The sequence below is a fragment of the Mustela lutreola genome, chromosome 4 (genome assembly GCF_030435805.1).
Source record: "Mustela lutreola isolate mMusLut2 chromosome 4, mMusLut2.pri, whole genome shotgun sequence".
Taxonomy (NCBI): domain Eukaryota; kingdom Metazoa; phylum Chordata; class Mammalia; order Carnivora; family Mustelidae; genus Mustela; species Mustela lutreola.
In genome coordinates this window covers 47328876-47352239 of record NC_081293.1, presented here as the reverse complement: position 1 = coordinate 47352239, position 23364 = coordinate 47328876, and the positions used below count along the sequence as shown (strand labels likewise).

At 47.8% G+C, this 23364-nt stretch overlaps 1 protein-coding gene across 1 annotated transcript in view; it reads left to right on the top strand.

Moving 5' to 3' along the window:
* SH2D4B (SH2 domain containing 4B) overlaps positions 1-23364 on the top strand; it is an 81777-nt gene that overhangs the window by 35390 nt on the left and 23023 nt on the right. Inside the window, exons 5-7 of the mRNA XM_059172497.1 lie at positions 2539-2686; positions 16950-17166; positions 19102-19229. Coding sequence (XP_059028480.1) covers positions 2539-2686; positions 16950-17166; positions 19102-19229 — 493 coding nt within the window. The remainder of the gene's footprint in view (positions 1-2538; positions 2687-16949; positions 17167-19101; positions 19230-23364) is intronic.

Sequence of the window (23364 nt, the reverse complement as noted above, 5' to 3'; positions counted from 1 at the left end):
AGTGAATCAGCCAGGAAGTAGAAGAGCAAAGGCAGGAGAGAGAAAGTAAGAGAGAAGTGCTAGGCCCCCTAGAGGATCAAGTCAAGGAGTCCAGCATTTGACAAACAGGAGTTCTAGAAAGAAAAACAATGAGAGGAGAAGAAATTACCTAAGAAATTCTAAGCCAAGGTGTATTAGACTGGAAAGATCCGAGACTTCAGGCAGAAAGATCCTTGAGCGCCTAGCACAATGGATGAAGGAAAATCCCTGCCAAGGCACATCATTTAACAATGTTCAGAATATCAGCGATAAAAAGAAAACTTAATAGCTCATGCAGAAGACTGAAAATCTGAGGGGTAGTATTGGATGCTAGGAAGCAAAGTCTTCCAAATTCTGCTTTAGGAAAGTGATTTTTAATTAAATTCTATGCTCAGCCAAATTAGTGTTTGTTTGTTTGTTTGTTTTAAAGATTTTATTTATTTATTTGATACAGAGAGATCACAAGTAGGCAGAGAGGCAGACAGAGAAGGGGAGCGGGGCGGGGGGAGCAGGCTTCCTGCTTAGCAGAGAGCTCAATGTGGGGCTCTTTCCCAGGACCCTGAGATCATGACCTGAGCTGAAGGCAGAAGCTTAACCCACTGAGCCAACGAGGTGCCCCCAAATTAGTGGTTCTCTCTGAAGGAATCATATAGATGTTTTTAGACAAGACTCAGAGAGTGCCTTTCTGTGCGTCCCTACCTGAGAAGTCCTGCTAGCTATGCTTTTGCAAAATGATGAAATGGCCAAAAAAACCCCCAAAACCAAAAAAACCAAAACAACAACAACAACAAGACCCCCAAAAACCACACACACAAAAACCAAAAAAACCCACAAAACCCCGGAACAAAGAAACAAGAGCTTCAACTCGGGCAGGGCTAAGAAATGAGTCCCCTGGTGGATGGATGGGCAGGAGGCCCAGGTAACAACCGAGATGGGAGAAGAAAGAAGTTTGCCATTGGGGACAGTGGGGACCTTTGACAAAAGCTAACTGCTGCTTACCTGTTATAATACTAAACACAGGGAAAGATTTACAGGAGATCTTAGAGAAGTTGGGAGAATTCAATATGCAACTTCAGGATAAAACAATTATAAAGTCGAGAAAGAAAAAGCCATCATACTACCATATTTTACTGAATATAAGATGCCTCATTAAGTATTGATTTATTAATCATTATTTTAAGAAGAAAGAAGAAACCGTTGCCTATTAAAAAGGCAACTTGCAAGTCATGAGACATACCCATGTTTCAGAGATACATTAGGAAGTTACAAAATGTACTTCTTATAATTGGTGCAGTGAACAACATTTATACTAATTATTGATTTCACCACAAATTGTGATGTTGACAGGGTAAGGGTGAGGAGAGGAAAAGTCTGGGCGTGTACCCATGAGCCACACATAATTGCCACATACTCATGTACCAAAAAAGAAAAGCAATAATGTTTAGAATGGGTAAAACATTTCGTGTGTGATTCAGAGATGTCACCACATGAGGGACAGCTAAAATAATTGAGAGTGATGGCCTCTGGGCATGGGTGAGTTTGGAGTGGTTTGGAGTGAAGTGGTCTGGAGAATTGTTGGTGTTGAAAACAAGCCTTTGGCATATAATGCACATCTGACACCTGTGGGGTTACTTTGATGTGAACAAAAGTAGAGGGAAATACACACACACACACACACACACACACACACACAGCCTTTTTGGAACTTCAAAGTGAGACAATTGGAGATGGGCCCCCAAACCTGCTTGTCTTGAAAATATTTTTTTTTATAAGATTTTATTTATTTATTTGACAGAGATCACAAGTAGGCAGAGAGGCAGGCAGAGAGAGAGAGAGGGGGGATCAGGCTTCCTGCTGAGCAGAGAGCCCACTGCGGGGCTTAATCCCAGGACCCTGAGATCATGACCTGAGCTGAAGGAAGGGGCTTAACCCACTGAGCCACCCAGGTACCCCCCCCCCCTTTTTAAAAGATTTTATTTATTTGTCTTGGAAATATCTTATCCAGACAGAAGGTTAAGATATGATCATAGCCTGCTTAACCGGCTTCCAGAAGGAATGGTACCTGCCCTCCCTCTCCCCCAGAAGGCAAGTGTGGCCAAGGATGGCCCAGTGTCCTCTTTGCAGAAAGCTTCAGAGTCTACAAGTTACTTCTCGTGTATTTTTTTTTTTAAGATGCATTTAATTAGTTTGGGGGGGAGGGAGAGAATCTCAAGCAAACCACTGAGTGTGGAGCCCAACACAGGGCTGATGGCATGACCCTGAGATCAGGACCTGAGCTGAAACCAAGAGCTGGTAGTTTAACCAGCTGAGCCACCCAAGCACCCCTGTTCTCCCCATTTTAACCTGTCTGATCCTTACCGCAGCCCCGATCAGGCCTGTCCACGGCCATCTCCTGCGTCAGAGACCACACCTGAGCCAGCACTGGCCCACCGCACCCCTAGAAAGCACATCCCTAACCCAGGGCCACGGGGGCACTTCTCTCTTGTGACCTGACGTTGTTCTGTCCCCATGATATCTTAGAGGAAAGAGGACGAGGAGAGGAAGCGAGGAGAGGAGCAGATTCGCCTCCAGGAAGAGCAGAGGGCGAAGGAGCTCTACTGGACCCTGAAGCAGGCCCAGCTGCAGAGCCACGCCAGCGAGAACGAGGAGCGCGAGTGGGAAGAACAGCGTGAGTAGCGCAGTCTGCCTCCCAGCCCACCCTCCTCCCACGTGCGCGTGCCCGTCATCCTTCCGGTTCACGCGTTCGGGCCCGAGGCCTTCCCCCAGGACCAGCAGTGCTCCGGGCCCTGCTGAAAACCCAGAGGGTAAGGGCTCCACCGGCCCGGAGCTTTCTTACGTGCCCGTAGAGGAGATTTCTTACACTAAAAAAGAAAACCCTGCCTTGACTGCGTTACCAGTCCTTCACTGGTTCTGTGCTGAGCGCTGGGCTCCCAGATAGGAGGGATCACAGTGCTTATCTTGGAGGAGACAGACACGCAGGCTCCCGGCTTTGAGGGAGAAAGTGCCAGTACCGTTGGAGTACAGAGTGGCGATCCCGGTGGGCTTCCAAAGGCAGCGTTAGAGGAAGTGAAGCTTTAGGGGGGCACAGGAAAAACAGGCGAAGAGGTGGGAGAGGGAGAGGGTGCTCAAGACAGAGGCCTCAGCCCACCCTAGGTGAGGGCATGGTGATGGGCATGGGATGTGCTTAGGAAGGCGGAGATGTATGGGGAGGCTACAAAGGCTACACAGCTTGGAGGGTGTCGGGTGGAGAAAAGTTAGGGATGGGGGAAGAGGGAAGGCAGAAGCAGATTTGAAGGATGTGTTTCAGTATGTGCTGGGCTTCGTTTGAATCAGGTCCGGTGACACCTGGATCATAGGGATAGTGTGGAAATGACCACCTTGCCCTAAGAAGTTTTTACGCATGGGGGCAGGGCACACCCAGCAGGGCTATACTGGGAACCACCAGGAGGAGGGCGCCGGGGACAGTGTGGGCAGGAGTCTTTCTTACGGTTTGCTTGGGGCAGGTGAGGCCAGGCAGGGTCAGCAGGTGTAGGATTGGCTGGTTTATAAATAATGTCTGTAGGCTCGGGGGCACATGGGCTCTTGAGTTGTCTGACGCCTGGCTCTGGGGACAGGTGGGCAGTGCCACAGACAGTGAGAACTAGATAGAGGAAGTGATTCGAAGATTTTTGGATTGGCTGGTTCGCAAGTGAAAGGCACACTTGTGGGTGAGTCCTTTAGCATCTTTAGGAATTGGCCCATCCTGGGAGGGCGAGTGTCTCTCTTGGCTGAGCAAGGTCCTGGAGGTCAAAACATGGAGAAAATAAAAAGGCATAGTTTATGCGGGTGGGCAGTGGGACACTTGTAAAGGTGGGTTTGGGGGTGAGAGAGAGGATGAGGCTGTGGCAGTGGTGTCCCTGAGAGACGACTGGAACCAGGGCCAGGGCCAGGGGAGCCCAGAGGCTGCATGATTTCCACTCGCCGGCCCTCTGGTCCTCAGCCTTTCTCAACCACAGCCCAGATTCACTCAACAGACTTGAAAAAAAAAATTGAAATACAATTCACATAACATAAAATTCATCCTTTTAAAGTGGACAGTTTTCCTTTTATGACTGAGTAAGGCTCTGGTGTAGGCATGGACCACCATTTTGTTTATCCATTCATTAGTTGATGGACCTTTGAGTTGTTTCCACTTTGGGGCTATTATGAATAATGAATAATGTTGATCTGAACATTGTTTTCTTTTTCTTTTTTTTTTTTTTTTGGTGGTTCTTGAGTATGTGTTTTTTACTGAAAAAAACAAATTCCTAAATTAGCAGACAGAAATGTACAAATACATGGGTTAATGACAAAGGACTCTTTTTTTCTTTTTTTCAAAGGACTATTTTTGTGAAAAATGTTTTCTTTTAAGTGTTTTTAAAACATCATTAGATTTCAGTGCAAAATGTACCCCCAGCACCTTTTAGAACATAAGTGCAATCTCAAAAAAACAGCAGTGGAAGGAAGTTAGCTACGTTCTGTGCCATTGACAATGGTTACATCTCCACAAGCAATGTATGAGGGTTCCAAGTTCTTCCCATCCTTGCCGATGCTTGGTATCTTTTGTCTTTTTGATAATAGATGTCCTAACAGGTGTGAGCTGATGTCTCTTTGTGGCTTTGATTTGCATTTCCCTGGTGATTAATAATGTTGAGCACTTTTTCATGTACCTGCTGGTTGTCTGTGGTCCTTTTGGAAAAATGTCTATTCAGGTCCTTTGCCCATTTTTTATAATGGGTTATTTGATTTTGGCTATTGAGTTGTATGGACTCCTATATATTTTGGATATTAACCACTTATCGGGTATGTGGTTCACAAATATTTTCTCCTAGTCTGCAAGTTACCCTTTTGTTTTGTTGATGATTTCCTTTACTGTGCAGAAGGTTTTTAATTTGACATAATCTCACCTGTTGATATTTTTGCTTTGGTGTCAGATCCAAAAAAAAAAAAAAAAAAAAAAAAATCACCAAGACCAATGTCAAAGAGCTTTTTTCCTATGTTTTCTTCCAGGTATTTTACAGTATCAGGTCTTATATTTAAGTCTTTAATCCATTTTGAGTTGATTTTTGTGTTTGCTAGGAAGTAAGTGTCCAATTTCATTCTTTCACATATGGATATCCAGTTTTCCCAGTGCCACCATTTTTTTGATGAGACTGTCTTTCCCCATTGTGTATTCTTGATGCCTTCGTTGAAAATTATTTGACTATGTATGCGTAAGTTTATTTCTGAGCCCTGTATTTTTTTCCATTGGTCTATGTTTCTGTTTTTATGCGAGCACTGTACTGTTTTGGTTACTATAGCTTTGTAATATAATTTGAAATTAGGAGGTGAGATGCTACTAGCTTTGTTCTTCTTGTTCAAGATTGCTTTGGATGTTTAGAATATTTTGTGATTCCCAACAGATTTTAGGATTATTTTTTTTTTATTATCTCTGAAAAATTCCATTGGGAATTTAATAGGGATTGCATTGAATTTGTACATTGCTTTGAGTAGTATGTATATTTTAACAATATCAATTCTTCCAATATATGAACATAGGATATCTTTCCATTTATTTGTGACTTCTTTAACTTCTTTCATCAATGTCTTATAGTCTTTAGTGTCCTGGTCTTTTGTCTCCTTGGTTAAATTTATTGCTAAGTATTTTATCCTTTTTTTTTTTCCCTTTCCAAGTTTTTATTTAAACTCCAGTTAGTGGGATGCCTGGGCGGCACAGTTGGTTAAGCATCTAGTTCTTGTTTTTTGCTCAGGTCATGATTTCAGGGTCCTGAAATGCTCAGTGTATACTCTCTTGAGATTTTTTCTCTCCTCTGCCGCTCCCCTTCATGCTGTTTCTCTCTTTCTCTCTTTCAAATAAATAAATAAAGTCTTGAAAAATAAATTCCCATTAGTTAACATTTAGTGTAATACTAGTTTCACTTGTGGAATTTAGTGTTTCATCATTTACATGTAACACCCAATGCTCATCACAAGTGCCCTCCTCAACACCCATCATCAATTTCACCCATCCTGATGCTGTTATGAGTGAGGTTGTTTTACTAATTTCTTTTTTGGATAGTCATTGTTACTGGATAGAAACACAACTGAGGTTTGTGTGTTGATTTTGTATCCTGCAACTTTACCAAATTTGTTTATTAGTTCTAACAATTTTTGGGCGAAATATCTAGGGTTTTCTCTATGTAAGGTCATGCCACCTGCAAACAGGGACAATTTTTACTTCTTCCTTTCTGATTTGGATGCCTTTTACTATTTTTTGCTTGTCTAAGTGTTCTGGTTAAGACTTCCAGTATCATGGGGAGAGAAGTGGTGACAGTGGGCATTCTTGTCTTGCTCCTGATCATAGAACAAAAGTTTTCAACCTTACACTGTCTTGTATGACATTGGCTGTGGGCTTGTCATGTATGGTTTTTATTATGAGATTCATTCTTTCTATACCCGATTTGTTGAGAGTGTTTATCATGAAAAGGTGCTGAATTTTGTCAAATGCTTTTTTGCATCTCCTGAGATAATCAGACGATTTTTATGCTTTTTGGGAATGTGGCGTATCATAGTTACAGATTTGCGGGCGCTGAGCCAGCCTGGCAATCCAGGGATTAATCGCACGTGATTGTGGTGTACAGAGCCTTTGCAAAGGCCCCGTGGAGGAAATGGCATTTGGTTTGGGAAAAGTGGGGAAACCCAGAAGCAGGGCAGGGCCTTCGGCTGAGGAAGCAGCACTGAGCAAAAGCAAGATCATCATGTGTGTAGGACGCGGTACATGTCCCCATGTGGCTGCAGCCTGAGGTTCACAGTGCACTACGGTGAAAGTGACAGAGGTAAGATGGGAAAGAGCTAAAGAAGAATTCATTCATTTAAATTCGGGATGGAAGAAGACATAGGAGAAAAAAAAGGCAGGACAAAGCTTTATCCTGCAAAAACAGTGAGCAGTTAAAAAGTGAAGTCACTTGAGGCTGCTCTCGTGTGGGAGAAGGAGCACTGGACTGGGAGTCCTGCCCTTGCTCTGTCACTGACTTGTGTGACTGTGAGCTAGTTCGTGCCCAGCTGCACGGTTTCTTCATTTGGAAAGTGGAGGTAATCATGTTGAGTTGAGGCTTGTTGGGAGGGTAGAGTAAGGATAGAGTAAGAGTCTTTTTATAGTGACAGGTTGAGGTGGACTGTTAGGGGCAGGGCGGTCTTTCATTAAGGATGCAGACCTGAGATCCTTGGGCCCTGGAGCTGTTTAACTGCTAATTAATGCGCCGTGTGGCAATGGCAACGGAAAGTGGAAAGACCTCCAAAGACAGAGGAAAGGTGATAATGCGGGCCCTACAATGCTGGTTCCTTATTTTATGCTTCCTTAAAGAATGATGAGCTAAACTCTGGAGGCTGTCATTCAAAACCAGCAAAGCCATTCTGCACTCAATTAATTTAATATGAAAGATTATAGCGGGCCATTAATCTACTGGGAGCAGCAGTTTTTGATAAAACACCTAAATTAAATTTTCAGAGTTAGAAAAAAAAAAAGGGCATTGTTTCCTTTAGTATCACTTGAATTCAGGGTTCGTTATTCAGTTCGAACAGCAGAGCAGGCTCTGGCCTCTGAGAAGCTCTGAAAATCTCAGGCAAAAATTCATTTAATTATTTCTCGACTGCAAACTTGTAGGAGTGTGGAGTTAGGTGCTGTCTAGTTGCCCAGAGATTTGGAGAAGAGCCAGCATGACTTGATAAATGATACTATTTCCAAATATTGGAACTTGTTCTCGTGAACCCTTCCCCTCCCTCCTTGACTGTGCCACTCTGGTGTGGCTCCTACCCCACCATCGTACTCTGCTTGTCTCACCCTTTGCTGTGTGCTCGGAGCCCAGGGGAGAAAAATGTGTGCTCGGGCCCAGGATGGAGTCCAGCTGCGTTGGTTCTGTTCTCTTTGTTCATAGAAAAGAGAGTGCTCTGGAGTCTGGGTTTAACCTGGGTGATTCTACAATGCCGTGCGCTGGAGACAGGCAGACCCAGAAAGGGGGATGCCGTGTGGTGGGGAGAGGGGGTGGGGTAGAGCCAAATGGGGGGCCGGAGGGAAAGATGACACCAAGCAGGGTCTGTTCGGTGCACGGATGGCCTGGGAAATGGAGCAGCGTCTCTTTGGACAGAACCAGTACTGGCCATTCCTCCAGCTCCTAGTGTCACGTAGGGTTGGTTTTACAACTGAAAATAATGCCAGCCGGAGTCCCCATGTGCTCCATTTGTATCCTGCTTGGGCTTCTCTCTCTCCTCTTGAATTGCTCAAGAATCTCTGGGGGTTTTCTGTTGTTCCAAAGCAGAGTCCAGGGAGCACTCTGGTCTTAAGGAACCTCTGATGTTGCGCCTGCTGGCCACAGGGGGTCACTGTTGGCAGTCATCAGGAATTGCTAGAGGGACTTGTGTGACGGTGACCTCAGAGGCCTTGGAGTCAGGGAGCAGAGAACATTCCTTCCCTTGGCCTACATTTAGCTGTGGGTGAGCCTCACTTTCTTTCCTTGAGGCTCATCTCCCAGGGTCCATCGTCTTGGTGCCAAACCCACCCGTGGGTTGGGTCCCTAGGGGTCTGTGTGCATACCTTTCAGTATCTGGATGGCCTGTTGTCCTCCCCTTGGGGTCAGGAAGCTTCCCCGTTTCACAAAATTTTCATTTTCCCCATTTGCCTGACCAGCGCTCCGGACACTACCCAGCCCCTCCCCCTATGCCGGTTCCTCACCTGCACTCCTTTCTGTCTTAAGTGGCACGGACCCTTTCTAAATATATGATATTTAATGAACTTGTACTATGTGCCAGAGCTGTCCAGGACCCTTCCATGTAATATTTCATTTACCTCATTTACAGAGCAACCCTGTGAAGTCCCCATTTTACAGATGCGGAGATAAAATATAGATACGGTAATTGGAGTTGTCCAGCGTCACATGGAGTGGAAAATGGAGAAGTTAAACGCAACTGCCCACAGAAACAATTTAAATCTTTATGGGGGCTTTTCCACTTTATATATTCACATATATATTTGTATATATATATTTGTGTATATATATATTATATATTACACAAGTATATACATGTAATAATATATAATAATGTATATTATAGATTTATATATAAATCATATATATAACATATAGAAATAAATATATATTTGTATGATACATATGATTCACTAATTTTCAGAAACATTATATTATTCATCCAAGGCAGGACTCCACATTGATACTGCTTTGAATCATTAGGTTTCTCTGTGGATGTAACTGGATTATCGGAATTCTATAAAGCAATGTGTCTTTTTTACCCAGGCAGAGGGAGAAAGGACCCAAGGAACCATGCGCAAATTCTCTAGAGAGGGGTCTCATGACGAGCAGCAGCTAATGATCTTCTAGAACCCCATGTCCTCCTGGGATCCCACAGTCACCTCCACCTCAACACTTCCGAACCTCAACCCTCCCTTCCCCCAACAGGCTTTATCACCTGGCTGCCAAGGGCAGAAACTTGGCTGTCATTCTGATCTCTCCTTTTTGCTCACGATCAATCCCCAAACTTACCAAGAGGTAAGAATTCTACTTATTTCCCGTTCTTTGAATTTACCCCCTTCCATCCCATTGCCCTGGTACCATCTGAATGTTGACCCCGTGGCTCTTCACCTCCATCTCTGTTTTCTAAGCCTACGTTCTTGTTGCTGTCGAAATTCTTTCCCAGCACTGCAACCAAGCCAATCTTCGAGAAGTGGAAAGAGCCTCCTGCTCTCCTGCTGAAAACATGTCAGGGGCTTTCGATCACCCTTTGGTAAAGCATCAGAATTAATTAGCCAGTATTTACTGGTTTCCTAAATGGGCTTCCCTGTTTCTGCATCCTCACCTCTTGTGGGGTCTGTAAGGGAGCTGCCCTGCAGCCATGCCCACTACCCCAGGAGGGGTGCCTGAGCTCCCTCTTGCCCCTGGGCCTCTGCCCCTCAGCCTGCTCTGCCCAGAAGACCCTTTCTTTGGCCTCTATTGGTTGAATCTCATGTGTCCACCAGGCATAAGTTTAGATGTTCTTCTCCAACACAGCTCCACAGTTTGCTGGTGTGGTTCCCTTGCTAGATGGTAAGCTCTCTGAGAGCACGGACTGTGTCTTGTTCATTGCTGTACCCATATCTCCCAGTATCAGCTTGGCAGCCAGCTGTTATGCTGACCTTGTGAAAATTAGAAGAAGATGCTGTGCTATATCATCTGCCAGAAATTGTCCCATGTGTCCAAATCTATGATGATCACGCAGAGACTGCGCCCCCTGGAGGTGTTCAATGAGCAGCTTTGGTCCTGCACAGCACAGAGTGGGCATAGAGTGGGTCCTAAGGATGCAGGTGCTGAATAGATGTGTACGCCCTGCCCGACTGTGTTAGAGTGTTAACAACCCTGCCTCTTACAGTGACTGGCCTGGCACGATGTCTGCAGCTCTGTAACTGCTTACAGACTCTGCCAGGAGGAAAACCAACTTTTGTTTTTGCTCTTCGGTGTTAGAGAACTGAGCAGTGTTATCTTGAGCACAGATAAGGACATGATTTCAGACCAGTCTGGCAGTTTTGGCAGCCATTGGATAGGGGATGGTACTGTCTCCATGGAGGGAAAACTAAGACCCAGAGAGATGAAAAGTTGTCCCGGTCTAGACAGTTAGGAGTAAAGCCAAGCAAATGCCAGCTCTCTCTACTCTCCTGAGCCTGCCGCAGCTGAAGTTTCCAGGTCTGATAGGGGAGAGTTTGGATTCCAAAGCCTGTGGGACTCCTGGTTTCTTCCTGAGCAGGAGGGTTCCAGGCTGGGCCATCCTGGAGGGTGGTGTCTCAGTTCTGGGGAGGTGGCCCCAGACCAGGCAGGTGTGGGTGTCTCCCTGAGAGAGGGGGTCAGAGCTGGAAGGGACCTTCCCCTTATCTGCATGGGAGAGAACTGAGGGCCAAGGCAGGGACATAGCTGGGTACACATCTTGTGATGGAGACACTTAGCTATGCTCTGGCTGCTTCTTCTTCTTTATTTATTTGAGAGAGAGAGTGAGCATGAACAGGAGAAGGGACAGAGGGAGGAAATATCAAGCAGACTCCCCATTGAGTGCAGAGCTCCACGTGGGGCTTAACATTGGGCTTGACCCGGGGCTCGATGCCACGATTCTGAGATCATGACCTGAGCTGAAATCAAGAGTCGGACACCCAAGTAACTGGGCCACCCAGGTGTCCCTCTGCTCTGGCTTCTTAATTCTCAGCTCAGTGCTCACCAACCAGAATGTTATAGAATGTCCATTTAAAAAAAACTGTGGTAAGACATACAACTTAAAATTTACCACTTTATGCATTTTTAAGTGTACAGTTCAGTGGATTCAGTACTTTCATATTGTTGGAATGCCATCAACCCCCAGCGTTCCCTTCTCCTCCCCCTCCCCGTTTCCAGAACTTTTTCATCTTTCCGAACTGGAACTCTGCCTCCATTGAACAGTAAGTCCCCGATCCACCCTGCTCCCAGCTACTTGGAACCACCCTTCTGCTTTTTTTTTTTTTCTGCTTAACTATCGTTAAGTACAGTACATGGGGTAGCAGTGAACTCCTAGGGTGTCCTTTTGTGTCTGGCTTATTCACTTCACAGACTGTCTTAAAGATTCATCTAGGTTGGAGCAGGGATCAGAATCCCTTCTTCTTGTTTTTTTTTTTTTTTAAAGAATTTATTTACATAATTGAGAAAGAGAGCATGAGCAAGAGCACAAGCAGGGGGAGCAGTGGAGGGAGAGGGAGAAGCAGACTCCCTGCTGAGCAGGGAGCTGGAGGAGGGACTCCATCCCAAGACCCCGAAATCATGACTTGAGCTGAAGGCAGATGTTCAATGACTGAGACACCCAGGCGGCCCAGACTCTCCTTCCTGTTTAGGGCTGGGTAATTTTCCACTGTATGTGTATATCAGACTTTGTTTACCTCTTTGTCCTTTGATGAATATTTGGGTTGTTTCCACCTTTTGGTTACTGTGAATCATGCTTCTGTGAATATCGCTGTACAAAAATGTGTCCGAAGCTCTTCTTTCAATTCTTCTGGGTGTATCTCCAGAAGAGGAGTTCCTGGCTCGCATGGTGATCACATGTTTAATTTTTCTGGAACTGCCATCCTGTTTTCCACAGCAGCTGCCCCACGCTCCATGCCCACCAATAATGCACCAGGATTCCACGTTTTCTGTACCCTTGCCGACACTTGTTTTCTGTTTTTCCTCATTAAACAAGTTAAAAAAAATAGCTACTCTCATGAAGTGGTGTCTTACTGTGCTTGGTCCAATGTTGGATCTCTCAAGTCAGCCTTGCTTCTGAAGTCTTCAGGGTTTTCCCACAGTCCCAGTTGTCTTTATGGTGTTACTGGGAGATGAGCCTCAGTCTCCCGCAGGAAGGAGGGAGGCGGCTCTGGATCCTACCTCAGGAGTGGGGTTGGCCGTACTCTCCCTTTGTCCTGTGCTCCGTGTGGGCCCTTCTGGTGCCTGCTGGACAGGCCCACGGGGCATCATCTTGGGCCAGAGTGCAGTTGGGGGAGGAAGCAGGTGACCCGGGGTCGGTCTTCACCTCCACAGCAGGTCCACTGGGCCATGCGGAGAATCTCACACTTGCTGGCTCAGGACAAAAAGATGCTCGTGGCTCTTCCTATGAGTACGGGTTATTTTCACTGCGTTAGCAGGAAGAAACCCCATGAGTTTCGGCTGCGGGTTTTTGTGGCAGATTCATGGGATACGGTCTGAATCCGTTCCTGATTCCGAGTAGGAACTAAAGCAACCTTTGAAGATTTTAAAGTGCAATTTAAGGTAAGCTGCTTGACTCCAAGCAAGTTCCCTGTGATTGATCAACAAGGGTGTCTCTTCCTAAACTGGCCATGAACTCTGGTTTGGACCTAGTAATACCAGGGCTAATGAAAAGAAACATTTTAACTAACCCTTAACCATGGTGCTTAATATGTCCCTGACATGGTTTTAAGTGGCTTACCTTATTAGCTCCCTCCATCGTCATGACAGCTTTATGAGGTAGGGACTGCGGTTAGCTCCATTTTACCTAGGAGGGAACGAAGGCCAGGCTGATGGAATAACTTGTCCACAGCGGGAACGTGGAGCTGGGATGTGAACCGAGGCAGCCCGGCTCCAGACTCGGGCTTTGGGACATCTGAAGAAAGGATCCACGTCAGGGGCCCGATCTAATAAGACACTGCCTTTCCAGAACACTTCACGGTTTATGGTGTTTTTCTGCTTCATTTACTCACCATGACAACTCTGTGAGGGAGACATTCGTGTCCTTCTCATTTTGCCAGAGAAAGAAATTGAGGCCTAGAGGTGTCCGGGGACTTCCCTAGGATGGCGTGTGGCAGGTACATGCCAAAAAGGGACCTGGCCTGCTCCGTTGGTGGGAATAAGTCGGTGCAGCCACTGTGGAAAACAGTAGGAAGCTTCCTCAAAAAATTAAAAAATAGAACCCCCCCCCCCCATGATCCAGCAAACCCACTTCTGAGTAGCTAGTGGAAGGAAATGAAAGGAGGCCATTGGAGAGATAGCTGCCCTCCTGTGGGCAAGGCGGCGTCATTCACAGCAACCAAGATATGGAAACAACCTCAGGGCCTGTCATTGGATAAGTGATAAAGAACGTGTGTGTGTGCGCGCGCACCCGTGTGTGTGCACACACACACAGGCACACAATGAAATATTATTAAACCATGAGAAAGAAAGAAATCTTGCCATCTGCAACAGCGTGAATGGACCTTGTGGACATTAGGCTAAGTGAGATTAGTCAGACAGGGAAGGACAAATACTACTTGACAGCACTTGTATGTTGAACCTCAAAAAGCCAGACTCACGGAAGCTGACTAGAATGGTGGTTACCAGAGGCTGGTTGGGAGGGTGGCGTGGAACGGGGGAGGTGTTGGTCCAAGGGCACAAACTTGTAGCTGGAAGATGAGTAGGTTCTGGAGAGAGTAAGCCCGTTGCGATTATGGTCAACAGTAGTCAAGAATGTTGTATTATATACTTCAAGATTGCTACGAAGCTAGATCTTAAATGTTCTTACCACGAGAAAGAATTATAGAGGGTGATGGAGGTGTTAGCTAAGGCTGTGGGGGCAGGCCTCACAATATATGAATTTGCCAAGTCAACATGCTGTATACCTTAAGCTTACAGAATGTTAGAGGTCAACTCAATCTCAAAAACAAAACAGAAAAACGCCATGGGAGGAAACAGCCCAGGAAAGCTGTCTTGGAGCCGCCCTTGACTCTGTGTGCCTCTGTGTGGGTCCCTTTTCTATAATCAGGGCTGGTCAGCAGCTTGGTTTCGCCAAGGCCAAGGCTTGCTTCCTGCTCTCCGCCTCGGCCGCTCTCTCAGCCCCTAGAGCCGTCAGCGCCGGGCCCTTCTGGCTGCCCTGCCTGCCCATTCCGCACAGCTGCTCTGAGTGGCTGAGCACAGCTGCACAGGAAGGGTCTGTAGAGCGTGGGGAGCATGGTAGAGCCAGAGCACAGAGTGGAGAGGTGATCAGAAGCCGCTGGGTTGGGGAGGAAGGGGGCAGGCAGGACACCTCTTAAGGACTGGAGGAGAGGGGTTTGTTCTTTATCCTGTGTGCACCGGGGCCCCCGAAGGCCTTGAGGAAGAGGATGGCTGGATTGGAGTGGGCCTTTAGGAGCTGGGTTTCGTCTCCTCGTGTCTGATGGCCCAGGGCCTCACCTGGCTGAGTTCCAACAGCTTGTCTTTCTAGTTGGCCTGTGGCTTCCTTCTGCAGCCTGTCACTGAGTGTCACTGTCTCTCGGGGGCTATAAGCTCTCAAAGGTCACTGGCTTTTGTAGGGCACTGGCTCCTGTGTTTAATTTGCTGGCTTGTGTCTGCAGAGCTCAGGCCCAGGCGTCCTGGCCTTCTTTGACCCTCCCCTGGCAATGCGAGGCAGGCATCATGGTGTTCGTAGTGGCTGGAATGTACAGACGAACCAGCTGGGCACCAAACATAGATTTCTCCCTGGATGGCTTCTTTTCTCTGGAAAACTCTTACTGACCTTTCCAGATGCTTCCTCTCTTTGGGTGGCTGTTGGCTCCCTCACAGAATATGAGAGCCGCTGTCCCTAAACCCTGACAATACTTTATCTACCCTAGATTTCATTGTGTTAAGAGAGATTTGTCTTGTTTTCCCAGGAAGGCTCTGAGCACCTCGAGGGAAGGGTCTGGTCTTGGTTACGTCTGCCCCCAGCTCAGAGTTCAGTACTTCATGGGGCACAGCCCTCCAAGACTAGGGATTGCCTTTTGACTGACTCCTGTGTATGTCGGCACTGGGTTATAGCAATGAACCTGCCCTGGGGGGGCTCACCCTACTGGACCCCTTGCATATGACCTCCATTTCCATGAATCTTTCCGAGGGACAGACTTCAAGCTAGCTGCCTTCTTCAGAGCTGGGGATATGTTCTATTATGTTTCAAGAAAAGGCCTTTGACAGCTTGAGAGGCAGAAGTGCTCTCTTTCAGAACAAGGGCTGTTTGCCTTGTATCCTCCAAACACAGTTCTCTGATGCTGGTTGGTTGTAGGTGTTTGTTACACGAGTAGAATGGAGTTGTTGAAACACGAATGGACTCCGGCTAAGAGCTGACTCCAGGAGGAAGAGGGGGACCTGCCTGGGCCCACGCGGTCACCAGTCATGCACAGTTAGCACACGTCCAGCTCCCAGAGTTCTCTACAAAAAGAATTAGATATCAGAGGCAGATAGGAGCCTGATGAGATGCAATCAAACTACAAAAGAATCGGTTTTAATGCTAGCCCTCGCCTCCAACAGGTTGTGTTCCTTCTTTTGGCATTTCCCCTGTTTGAGTTTCAGAAGCAGCACACAGATGGCTTTCCAAGGCCACTTGGCTGAGACCAGGCCCTGCCTTGGGAAACACAGAACACTGCAACGTTGGAGAGAGGGGCATCTGGAGTTCGTGGTCTGCAAATGACCAAGCTACCAGAGGAGCCTTTCTCTCCAGCACGGTCACCCAACAGCGGTCAAGGTCACCGTAAACCCGAGAAAGGGCACCAGAACCAGGGCACCAGGGTTTCCAACACCTCAGCTTGTGAGAGCAGGAAGGGGGGCTCCTGGCTTGGCTTGGCCACTGACCCAGCTGGGCAGGTTACTGTCCTTCCTTGGGCCTCAGATTCAATGTAAGCAACATGAGGAGGCAGGACTGGAGGGTCTTAATGCTTTTTGTAGGAAGGAGAAGGGGCTCTGGTGTTAGGCGCACCAGGTTTTCAAAGGAAGGGAGCATGAGAGGTAGGGTGCAGGTGGGGGGGAGGGGCTGCCGGGGTTTTAGAACCAACCGGGGTTCCAACCCTGGCCCTGCCCCTTGTTAGCTGTTTATTTGGGGGCAAGTTATGTCACCTTCTGGATGCTGGGTTTCTGATGTAGAAATAGTGATGGGCCCTCCACCCTGAGTGGTGGGAGGAATCACCTGTAATGAGATATTGCAGGGAAAGCATGGAATAAAGGGCTTAGCGTGGAGAAAGCCGACAGTCGATGTGGGGGATGGCAGTAGTATTTGGAGATGCTGACCACCTTGACAGGTGTCCTTGAGGCCGGCCGGTGGCCACATGGTCTGAGCAGCTGTTCTAAGCAGGGCGCCCCCAGAAAGAAACCCATATAGAGCTGTATATTTCCATCCAAAGATTTCTCGCTCATTCTGGACCGGGGCTGCAGGAACAGGCCGGCGAACCTAACCTGTCACGAGTGTCCTGCCTCCACGGCAACAGACAAACCCAGGGCTGTTGGCCAGAGCTGGGCCTGTCTGGCCATTCCTGGGCTCTGAGCCTCCATGTAGCCCACGGGGGGTGAATCCAGGTGAATTGTGGGACTCTGGGGGAGTCCTGGGGCTCTGGGCCCTGTCCTGGCTTGCTGGATGTATGGCCTGGGCTGTGGGTCCAGGTGAACATGCTCTTCACCCCTTTCCAGTGCGCAGGTCCAAGGCTGCGGATGAGGAGAGGAGCCGCGGAGCTCAGCGTGCCAGGGACGAGTACCGGCGGCACTCACTCCGCGCCATCCAGAAGGGCATGGTCGCCGGCCTCAGCTCCATGTTCCGAGAGCTCGGCCAGAGCCAGGAGCAGGAGGCCAGACTCTACCACCACCTGCCAGGCCCCGGGCCTCCGCTTCCCCTTGCCATACCTGTCAGGTGGGTCTTGACAAATAGAGCGTGGCTGGGAGCTCCAGTCCCTGTTCTGCTCCAACAGCTGTGAATGTTGGAGCTAGTCATTTCCCCTCTGTGGGCCTCAGTGTTCAAATCTGTGTAATGGGGCCAGAGGGAGGTAGCAAGGAGTCTGGCTGGAGATTTCTAATAGGCCCAGAGTTCTGGGAGTCTTAACATTTTGGGGCCTAGGATTCCTTTGAGAACTTAAAGAAAGCTCTGTACCCTCTTCCCTCCAAGCTGTGCATATGAAAATACCCAGAAATCTTTGCACATCATCTCAAGCTCTTAAAGGCCCATAAACCCCAAGAACTTGTAATATAAGACCTCAAATGGGTTAAATATGGCCCACCTGCTTGAAAACCAGGGCTGGCTGCTCTTTCCAACCACAGGTAGTGCTGGTGCATGCCTGGTTCTGGTCACAGGCTTGTAGATGAGCGTGGTTGAGTCTTGAGGGTCCTCACACACACTGGGGCCTCCAGAATGGTTTGGCAAGGACACGTTGGTGACTGCCCATCATTCCGGAACCCCAGGGTCAAGAGGTTGCCTGTGGCCTCTCCAGTTTCCACTTGTGCCCACCTTAGGCCAGCCCCGAGGCTGGTCCCCCACACGTCCATCCTTGCAGAGCAACTACTGCTGCATGAGGGTGGGTGGTAGTGCCTGCTGGGTCCCAGACCACGGTTAATCCGCATGAGGGTCTGTTCTGAGTTCTGCTTTAATTGGGATTTAGGATATTAATAACCCCCCTTCGCCGTCTACCTGAGGGCTAGGGAGGGCTGATCATGCCTGCATTTCTTCCTTCCTTTCTTCTCCCCCACCCTGCCCAGTCCTTCCTTCCTTCTCATTTATTCAATTCACAAACCAGGAAGTTTAAAAAGAAATATGGAAAATAGCTGCCTCCCATTCCTGCCTCCACCTTCTTGGATCTCCCTGGCCCCATAGGGGAGCCCTGTCCTCGGTGTATGTGTGCCCCCCAACCCCAGTTCCTTTGTGTAGTTGGTGACATGAAAAGTCCTAGCTCCCTCTGTTTTTCCCAGAGAAGTCTGCATGTTTTACACATGGCTCAGTGTCTTGACTTTTATTTCCATTTAACTGTATTTTGGAGGTCTTTTCATGTCAGTGCTTAGCTTTCATTTATTGTTATTTTCCATTTTTTTTTTTAAGATTTTCTTTTTAAGTAATGTCTACACCCGATGTGGGGCTCGAACTCACGGTCTAGAGATCAGGCGTCCCATGCTCCACTGACTGAGCCAGCCAGTCACCCTGGTTATTTTCTTTCTTTCTTTCTTTTTTCCTTCCTTCCTTCCTTTCTTTTATTTTCTTTTCTTTCTTTTTTTTTTGACAGTTGCATTGTATTCCACTCCACAGATGTGCTAGAAGTCATTTATTAACAACTCTGATAACGGACATTGGAGTTGTTTGAAATCTTTGGTTATGACCACAGTGCCCTTAATGAATAATGTTGTAGATGTTCATTTTACACATGGGCTGCCCCGGGAGGGAGGCGGACGGGCCAGCCTCTCTGGGTGTCTGGGTCTGCTGCTCCTGATATACGAGGGTCACCAGGGCATGAAGTAATTCATGGATGCTGGTGTTCGTGCCCTGCAAATTCTAGAGGGAAAAAGTGCCTTTTCTCTCCCTCAAACACCTCCTCCTATCCTCTTTTATTTCCAACCTGTGTGGCTTTTTTGGAAGCAAACAATAACAATGTTCTTTTGGGGAAAGTAATAATAGCTGGTGCATTAGTACCGGCAAAGTGCCTTCATGCACCTCGACTCATTGAATTCTCTCCACAGGCATGAGTGTGGTTATCGTGCTGATTCGTTCTCATAGTGGCTCTCCCTCCCCTCTCCTCCCCTCCCCCTTTCTCATCCTCCCCCCCAACTCCCTCCTTAACTTTCCACACTTCATCTCTTTTCTCAGCAGGACCTGGGAGCGCCCACTGAGACCTGTCTCCAGAGAAGTCATAGTCCGCTGGTTTAAGGAGGAGCAGCTGCCTCGCCGAGCCGGCTTTGAGAGGAACACCAAATCCATCGCCCCCTGGTTCCACGGTAGGATAGCTTTTCAGGCCCCTGGGGCAGACACCATCCGTCTGCCTCCTTCTGGGGTTGGGAGGAGGTCCTGAGGGACCACTGTCATCGGGGTGAGTGGAGAACTTAGGATTTTGCCCCACAAAGACTGGCCAGCCTCCCAGAGTTAAGGATCAGCTCTCTTGGTCACCTGGGAGAGAGTGACATGGAGGTTGGTCATAGGCTATCCTCTGTTTGCTCGTTGAGTGTACTGAATTCAAGATACAGATTTTGATTTCCGCAGGGAATGAGCCAAAATGCCGAGTGGCATCCATCAAGGCCTTAGGGAAAAAGGCAGACATCTCGGAGCAGGAGCCCGGGGGAGACTGGATATGGCTGGGGATTCTGAATGTGCGTTCATTCCCCTCTCTGTGCTGGGGAAGGATGACCACGATCTTGCCCATTGCTCCCTCTCACAGCCTCCTTGGCCATCAAGGGCTCCTCAGAGGGGTCTTCTTTATACTCACCAGATGGGGAGCTTTCCCTGCACCAGGAGCTCCTGGTGGGCAGGGCCCACATCCTGTGGTCTGAGCCTGCATCCCAGATCCTGACCATAGGTGGGCACACAGCAGGCTCGGCACAAACACTTGTGGATTCGATGACAGAAGAGCTGAATGAAGTGGTCGGAGTCACCCAAGCATAGAACAGGGAGTTGGGAGGCTCCCTGGAAATGTCTAACTCCTCATTTTCCAGATAAGGAAACAGGTCCGGATTGGGAGAAAGTTTTCATCATATCACCAATAGCCTTATAAAGTCAAGTTCAAGAATGTATCTCAAGCTCATGATCCCAGTCCAGTGATCTGAACCTAGAGAGGTCTCGAACCAGGCAACAGGATTGTGATTTCAGCAGAGACTTGCTACAGTGAGATAGGAGTCGTTATTGGCCGTCAGCCTCTTCTGTACCCGGTAGCTGTTGAGACATAACAAGTTACCCCAAAACACAAGAGCTGAAAACAAATAAGCATTTATTGTTTATTCATAATTTTTTGAGTCAACTAGGTAGTTGTTCTGGTATGAACCAGGCTCATATGAGCTGAGCTTTCTCATGTGTCCCCGCACAGTGGGTTGGTCTCCTGGGTGCTGGCTTATCCACAATAGACTTGCCTGAGACATTTCCTCTCTGCTCAGAAGGTCTCTTGTTCTCCAGCAGCCTGGCCAGACTGCTGGGTTTCTCTGGATAAGTTGCGTGCTGGCCTTGCTCCTAGAGTCTTCCCTCCCTATATGAGCTGAGCCCAGGTTTGTCTGAGGACTCCCCTGGGCAGAATGGATCTTTTCTGTTGTAATTAACGTCATCAGACCCTGACCTGCCTTTGCTTCACTTTTGCCTGCCTCCTGGGAGCTCGGCCAGCCTCCACCTTGGCCTGTGTCTCCCTTTGCATTGTGAACTAGCTCCTTGCTTCCTGGCCAGCCTCCATGTGTTCTCAATTCCATCCGGATGGAGAGCTGCCCTCCGTGTCATGACGGGCCCTCTAGACTGTGCCTTTCTTACAGGCTAATGGGGAGGCCCTCACCGGCAAGTTGTGGGTATGGCTCCAGCTCCAGAAAAGGCATGCAGACATCATACAGGGGTAAGCAAGGCCACATGCACCTTCATCCCCATCTGCAGGAGCCTGAAGCGTTTGTGAGCTATGGAGTGTAGGTGGTAGCTGTACTGTAGGTGGGAGGACTGAAATGTAGCATTGTTCAGGGACTGTCCAAGGTCATAAAGGTCACAGAGACACTACCCAGCTCATGCAGGTATGTCTTCACTGGTCTGCCTGTTTCACTCTGGCTCCTCTACAGTATATCCTTCACACAGCATCCTGAGACTATTTTAAATATAAACCAGATCCTGCCAGTCCCTTGCTTAATACCTTTATATTTACGATGAATTTCAAACTCTACGCTGGGACCTGTAAGGCCCTAGATGATGGGTCCTGCTTCCTGTTCCACCCTCATACCACAATTCTCCTCTTGCTTCCACAGCTCTGGCTTTTTTCCTCTTCTTCAAACAAGCCATTTTCTTTTCTACCCTGGGCCCTTTGCACTTGCTTTTGATCTGCTTGGTATTGCTCTTTTCCTAGCTTTTTGCATGGACGATGCATTCTTATTTCTCCTCAAATACCCCTTCCCAGAGAGCCCTTTCCTGAATCCTTACCTGAAGCAGCCTTTCTTTGCCAGTTTCTCTCAACTCACTATGCTCATCTCTTTAAGAGTGCTCACCCAGTTGATACTTATCTTGTTATTTGCTTTTGTTTGTTCTCCTACCTGTATGTAAGCCTGTGAAACTAAGGACATTGTTCATTTTCTCTGAATGCCTAAAGAATGGATGACGGTGGGAAGGAAGTACTGGGTTAGATCCAGTCTTCCCAGTCCCAAAGAATAGCCATCGCTTCTCCACACTGGACCCTGGTAGGTCTGGTAGGTGTGTGGGTCTCCTGAGGGTCTGATGAGTGAGGTTAAGGGGGAGCTGTCCGCTTATGACCTTCCTCCTCCCTTGCCTCACCTTCTCCAGGCCTCCACATATCCTACAGGATGGAGAGGTTCCTTAAGGCCAGAAAGAAAGGAGTCAACGTTCATGGGTTACTGAGCCACACAACCACAAAACCGACCCTGGGGGATTCCTTGCTTCTCACTTCTGTCCCAGTTACATGGCTTCCTTTGAATTGCTGCTTTCCTTTTCGTTCATCCATTAGAAGCAGGGAAAAACATTAGTGGCGTCTCAGGCGCCTGCGCAGTGAGGCTCTGAAGCTCTGTGGGGTGGAAGCCCCGGGGGCTCCGAGGTGCTTGCGGCACCAGCGGCGAAGGCACGACAGAGCTGCTCAAATTCATCTCTAGCTTTCTTTTCTATCCTGATGAAAAAAAAAATGTAATTTTTATATTGTCACAGAACAAACAGAACCATGATTTAAGTCTCATAATTTATGTAACTGATTTCATGTTCTCTTGACAGTTCTATCATAAAACATGCGGGAAAGCTGCTAATACACAGACTGGAGCTATTTAGTTACAAAGTTTTTATTGATCTGTGACAGAATGAAAGAAAAAAGGCTCATGGACGGTGGGTGGACAACCTTCTTCGCTTGGAAAGGACTGTTGTATTCTAAGATGATATCCTTTCCTCAACTGTAGTGTGAAAATGTTCTATCTTTTATGAATTGGTGGTGATAGTAAGCGGTAGTTATTTTTATGTATTGCCTTGGCTCGGAAAAACAAAAAGCTAGCCGCCCCGTGTTGGTTTCTAAACTCTTGAGAGTAACTTTGCTTCATACCGAAAACCCCAAATTCTGGAAGGACTGGTACAGTGCAGCCTCTCCCCCTGGGGGAGCATTCCCTGATGGCATCTTTGAATGCCCCCCCCACCCCACCCCACCAAGTCTTTCCAGAGACAGAGCTACTGCCCATACTGCCCACAGGCAGCCTGCACCCTTTTAACTGTGAGGGTGTCTTTGCCAAGGTTGGCTGGGGGCTCTGTTCTCAACAGCTCTTGGTTGGACCTGTCAGCAGGGGCGGCTGTGTTCCCCAAATCTCCCATACCACCACCACCCACCCCCGCCGGCCCCCAGGACCAGCAGGCTAGCCCAGGCATGCTCTTCCCAGGGATCAGAGAGCCAGTGACATCCTAGGCTTTTGAATATAGTCTTTGAAGCAGGACACTGTCAACTTTCACCTCAGAATATTGGCCACAATATGTCACAGAGTTTGAGGGTGGGAAAGAATATTCTGTTCCTTTTCTGTGAGGAACTGTGAAGCTGTGTGTTGAAGGGTGTGAAGACAAGGAGGGAAGGAGAATTTGAGCTGATAATGTAATCGATTACAACCCCAATATACATCTTTTCTTTCCTGGGTAAAACATTCCTTGTTATTTTGGCTGGATTTTAAACATTTAAAAAATATATTTTATTTATTTATTTAAGAGAGAGAGAGAGAGACAGCACACACGAGAGAGGGGAGGGGAGGGGCAAGGGGAGAGGGAGAGAATCTCAAGCAGACCCCACACAGAGAATGGAGCCCGATGTGGGGCTCGATCTCATGAAGCTGAGATCATGACCTGAGCCGACATCAAGAGTTGGGTGCTTAACCAGCTGAGTCACCCAGGCACCCCATTATAGCTGGGTTTTAGGTGGAGGTTAAAAGT